This window comes from Perca fluviatilis, chromosome 2, assembly GCF_010015445.1.
Source record: "Perca fluviatilis chromosome 2, GENO_Pfluv_1.0, whole genome shotgun sequence".
NCBI lineage: Eukaryota > Metazoa > Chordata > Actinopteri > Perciformes > Percidae > Perca > Perca fluviatilis.
In genome coordinates this window covers 9195769-9201839 of record NC_053113.1, presented here as the reverse complement: position 1 = coordinate 9201839, position 6071 = coordinate 9195769, and the positions used below count along the sequence as shown (strand labels likewise).

Sequence of the window (6071 nt, the reverse complement as noted above, 5' to 3'; positions counted from 1 at the left end):
TCTTTCACTTCCCCTCAGCACTTCTCCTTAGCACATACCCGCAGCCATCTTAAGTGTGGTTCCAATTGTCTGAAAAAAAAGATAGAAGAATAGATAGATACAGACCCTTTCCAAAAAATTAGAATATCATTGAAAAGTTTATTTATTTCCATAATTCCATTCAAAACGTTAAACTTCCATAAAATATAGATTCAGGGCCCACAACTTAAAGTGCCTATATTATGAAAAAATCACTTTTTCTGGGTTTTGGGGTGTTCTTTTGTGTCTCTGGTGCTTCCTTACGACTACAAACTTGGGAAAAAAACCATCCATGCTGTTTTGAGTGAGATATGGCTTTCTGAATGTCTGCTCGGTTTGTGACGTCACAATCCGAAACATTTGAATATTCCCACCCTCCTTCCCCTCCCAACAGAGCATACCTAATGTCTCCACCGTCTATGGGCTCCACCCACCAGGTACAGCAGTAACTTCTCTGATATCCTCCATGTTGTTACTGATTCAGAAGCACCTTGTCGAAGCACCACTTAAACTGTGCTGTTGTTTGCTGTAAAGAGGAGCACAAAACACTCCATCGTGTCCCAGCCGCAGAGAACAGAAGAGCGGCATGGCTTGAATTAATTTTTGAAGGCAATGTCCCTGCTACAGTTGGCAAAAAAATGTAGGTTTGTGCTAACCACTTTGAGACGGTCTGTTTCTCCAACTTCGGTCAGTACAAGGCAGGATTAGCCAAGAAACTTTTGCTAAAAGAGTGCGCGATTCCAACTTTGCGTGGAATACCTGCAGACGAGGGACATGTAAGTAGTTCTATACAATTTCTTTTATACATTAGGGTGAAGTTGTGTGTGTTGTAGCAGTCTTTTGCCATTGAGAACGAGGTAGCTAACCGCTAGTATTAGCTTCTAGTTAGTTTTCAGTCAGCATAGTTTCTCCTGCAAAGCCATTGACCAGCTACGGTAACTTTTGAAAGTTATGCATTTTAAAAATATTCCCATACTGCAATATGTTGCGCACAAATCAAGTCAACAAGTGTGTGTGGTCGTGTGTGGCGGAGTGGGACCAAAAACTCCCGGTAAGTTTAATAGACTATTGGCCCGCTGTAGAGGTTCAGCAGAGGCTGCACAGTTTGACCAGCGGGCAGCGGCGCGTCCGTGGCACACTAGGCCGCCGGATGGTGTTGCTAAGAACTTGGAATGTATAGCTAACTATTATCCGACCAGCCCTCTACACTAACTACACAAACTAACCAAGAAGTGTTTTGGCAAACTAACATTGTAGCTAGCTAGTGTTTTGCCACATAGTACAAGGTAACGCTAACCGCTAGCTTTGAGCTATTAGCATGGTGTCCACCTACAAACCCGGAGACTCAGTCGGTCAAGCAATACACATCCCCCGCCGTATATAATTTCGGGGATTTGCGCAAATAATGCATTTGTTAATATTTTATAATATTATATTTATAAACAGGAATATGTTAGCGTTGTCTAGGGCAAAACCAGTGTATGGTTTAGACTGCTACATCACAGCACTATTTACACTCGAAGCCAACCATTTTGTATAATGAGTTTCTTCTCCTGGAGTGTATTTATTAGTGATACTTTTTTGCTTGATGTATCTGTTGGCATAATAATAAATACATTCTAAAAGATGAAGTTGATGGCATTTCTCTTTTTTATATAGGCCAGTGCATCATTTGAGTTACCAGCCACAAAAGATATCGGCTGCCAGACTGAGCCCCCTCAAACACAGAGTGTTGGCACACAACTCTCTTCTAGGACTCTTTGTTCACATTACAAAAGTGAAGGTCTGTAGTTTTAAAGAAACCATTCCTTTTGATCAAATGTTACAATGAGCTGTTGCAGCCTTTAGTGCTTGAATTTCAACATGGCATCATGACTTTGCGTAAATATACACGCCACTTTCATAAAGCCAAATGGCGTGTTATTGTACGCATTTTCAGCTCTCCACGTGTATGCCTACGCTGTATGTTGATGTAAACATACCCACCACGTGGCAACGTACTATCGCGAGAACAACGTCACACGCCTGTTAAAAAAAAATAAAAATAAATAAAAAATGGTTGGGTTTAGGAAAAGAACACAGGGAAAGGCTTTGGTAACAAAACAGTGACAAAAACACGGAAAATAACGACAAAAACACGCTTAGGAAAACAATAAATGGTTGGGTTTAGGACAGAAACATTGGGTAAGGCTTATTAAAAAAGAAACGCTGAAAAATTGCCACACGCGGGGAGTGAACCCGGTTCTCCCAGGTGAAAGTCCTGTGTTCCCCCGGCTACGGTGGAAATTGACTCGCAATGTTGGTCAATGGCGGCCGATTTGCATTGATATACACGCAAAAATGCGATTATGCGTCTTGATAACACGCAAAAACGGAATAAAAATTGAAGTGTCATACATACGCCAATTCATGAGATCAGTCTGTGAATTTATACTATGACAGTGCTGTCATGTTTTACTCCTAAGAATGCCTTTTTATTATAGGAAATATACTTTTGTTACAGCTGTCCAGGCTACTGTGTCCTGCAAGGACTTTGGCACGTCCACTGATCCCTTCATAGCCCCACTCCCTTTTCTAAGCTCAACACCCATAAAGCGACCGTCTAAGAGACCTCGTCTGGAGGAGGAGAAGGACCCTTTCGAGGGGAGCTCAATTATCACTTCTCAAGGGACGGACACAGCCTATGACCCTGCAGACTCAGTCTCAACTTAGACAGAGTCAACAGTCATGTCGTGACTTACAGAAATGTCTTTGTCTAAATGTATATTATCAGTTATCAGTTTGTTTGCTGAAACGGATATTGTGTATTTCAGCAGTCCTGCTATATTTTGCTTTTGTGAAAGTTCAGTTATTGCTGAAACAGTTTTCCCCTCTCTCTCCCAGAGATGCTGCATTCACTTCCATACAGGCGATTAGAAAATACATAGTGTATGAGACCTTTCTGATGGAGCTGTTTTAGGTGTGTGCTGTGTGCAAACATGCATGCCTTGTAAAAACCAAAAAGCTTGGGACATTTTTATCAGTGGAACAGCTTTGCAAGTACTGTGAGTATTCCCGAAGTTGGTAAAGCCAGCCTCTTCTGGATAATACACCAGCTAGGAACGTACAGCTTTCTGCTGCAGTGTACATCAGTGGAGCCTCATTCTTCAAACTTCAAAGGGTAAATGAAGAATGAGTAAATAATAACTTGCTGCATTATTGTATCTGGCATATGTTTAATATTATAAAAACCTGTTGTCGTTTTTGTCTACCATCAGGTGTTCAAGGCAATGCGTCTGCAGATATTTCTGTATGACACGTTCCGTCGGCATGCCAGAATGTTTATGGAACCAGCTATAGTCCACACCTGGAGGGAGTCCCAGGAGGTGATGCTGCAACAGCTCAGCCAAGATAAAGTCATACTCGGTGGCGACATGAGGGCTGACTCTCCAGGTATATTTTTGGAAATGATAAGACTAGGATATGTTTTATTGTAAATTAATAGACTATTATAAACACATACCACACACTTCAATACAAGATTGTGACAATGTTTTCACAGGCCACTGTGCAAAATATGGTAGCTATACCATGATGGACCTCAACACCAACACTACTGTCGATCTCCAGTTGGTTCAGGTGGGCAGGACAAATGAAATTTTACTGTTTTCTTTTTCTTGTTATATATTTTTCCAATGCCACACATTTTAAATATGGATCCATACTTATGCTTTTTTGGACATTGCAATGAGGTTGGTGGGAGCCTGTCATTGTTGGGTGTAACCATCGATTGCATCTTCACTGACCGCCACCCACAAATTCAGAAATTCCTGAGGGAGGAAAACATCACACAATTCTACGATGTCTGGCACATGGAGAAAGGTATATTACCTTTTGTTGCAAGTGAGGGGAAATTGCATAAATATTTGCTGAATGTATTGGTGGGCTTTTTTTACATACTGAAAGCACCTTGTAGGCCTATACCTGGCAAGTCTACACATAATGCTTCATGACAACACATTAATATTGGGCTAACTTTTGAAAAAATATATTATTTGTAGGGCTTTCAAAGAAAATAGATAAAATAGGCAAAAAAAAGGACTGTCAAAAAGTAAAGAGGTGGATTCCAGCCATCAGAAACCACATCTATTGGACAGCTGCATCATCCAAAACTGGGCCGGAGAGAATGGCTAAATGGATCTCCCTCCTGAACCACGTTCAGGATGTTCATACACACGAGGCCCCCCTTTTCCCAAAATGCCTCCATACAATTCTAAAAACAAGGGACAAGAGTAAATGGCTCTCAGCAGGTTTGTTTCATTCAACTGGTTTGCTTATATTTATTAGCTGCGATTATGGTCATTACCTATGATATGATGTACTATATAATGTTTTTGTCTTGCAGGAACTCCAGCGTTCTACAACTTGGAAAAGGAGCTGACCAAAAAGACTGTCTTGAAGGATATTGCCAAGCTCAGTCCCCACTACCAGACGTCCTCTTTGGAGGCGTTCCATAGTGTCATCCTGCGGTTCGCTCCTAAAAACGTGGTCTATCCATATCTGGGAATGCTGTGCAGGTATATTGTTATATTGTTTACTTTTTGAGAACATATGCCCATTTTTTGCAATTGTTTTCATGTTTGATTTTCTTTTTACTGTCCAAGACTGTACCTGGCTGCACTGCATTATAATGAGAATGCTGATGGAGGACAAGCCACCACATCATCAGGGGATCCTCGTTTCAAACTGAGCTTTCCAAAGTCCAGGAAGGGAGAGTGCAGAGCCAGACCAGTGAAGACGGAGGCAACATTCCGTAACTATATTTTTTTTCCCTCACTCAAACACATAAACATTTACATTGTACTTGACACCGTACTTTTAACACAATAAATAAACAAAACAAGTGCTCATTATGCTTTTTGGGCTTTTCCCTTTCCATTATTGTGTTATAGATCTTTTTTTGTGCATGTTATAGGTTTACAAAGTGAAAAAGCCCTAAGTCCCCCCCAAAGGGACTTCCCATCTCCAACAGAAAACACTGTTCACCAACTGCTCCAAACAGCTCTATTGTAGTCCAGCCTTTACTTCAGAGACAAACGTGGTCACTTTGTAACACACGTTATAATGCTCGCCTAGCTGCTAGCGTGGCACACCCTCATACTCTGCTTCTGACTGGCTAGTAGTCCTTACCTAGGTACTGAGCATGTGCGACTCCCAACAAAGATGGAACAGAAGTGAGATGTCTCACTCTGTAGCTAAAACAGAGAGCTCAACACACAGGGTGAAAAGAGCTGCAGTAATGTCTAGTAGAACAAAAATATGGTGTTTTATGAAAATGAAACCTATTCTGGTACAACCTCTAAATACAATTATGAACCTGAAAATGTGCATAATATGAGCACTTTTAAATACCTGCAAAAAATACAAAATTGAAAGCACAAAATGTCAATATATGAACAGTTGTCTAAAGTGTATGTGTGTGTGTGTGTGTGTGTTTGTGTGTACAGGGTTTGTTGATGATTTGATCGACATGATCATGGAGAAAGTCTTTGTCGACCCATCGTCGTATAGAGACGAGATTCTGAAGATAAACATCCCGCCGGACCCGTCTTCACAATATGAGCATCCAGACAAGGAGGAGGTCATCGCCAGCTACGTCTCAAGATTCAATTATGGGGGGGGGGAGTTTGAAGCCTCCATATCTTCCCCGGGCGTCAGAAAACTCCGAAGAACCACACACGAGGGAATCACTACCCGTATCTTCCGACCAAGGAAGCCCCAGCACCAGCTCACAAAGCTTCTATAGGCTACAAACCTGTAACGACTGAGAAAAATTAACATTGGTAGTCAGCAGGTTGTTATGTCTATGTTCACTTTTCTCTAATTTGGATTCAGTGAATCCTTCAACACTATATTTATATGTACATTGACAGCGGACAATAAATGTTTATTGTATATGTAAAATGTTTCATGTTAATTTATGTGTAATATAGAGTATTTGCTTAGGACATACTTGGCTATATGTTCAAGAAAAAAATATGATCTGAAATATTGGCATTGGCTGACTATATTTA

The 6071-nt window shown here is 40.9% G+C and overlaps 1 protein-coding gene across 1 annotated transcript; it reads left to right on the top strand.

The window, feature by feature from the left end:
• The first annotated feature begins 422 nt into the window (after window positions 1-422).
• On the top strand, window positions 423-5853 carry LOC120551100. The gene is made up of 5 exons (XM_039788278.1): window positions 423-455; window positions 3276-3450; window positions 4403-4574; window positions 4662-4810; window positions 5505-5853. Exons 1-5 carry the CDS (start codon window positions 423-425, stop codon window positions 5801-5803), a joined length of 828 nt encoding a protein of 275 aa, XP_039644212.1. The 3' UTR covers window positions 5804-5853.
• Window positions 5854-6071: the final 218 nt, after the last annotated feature.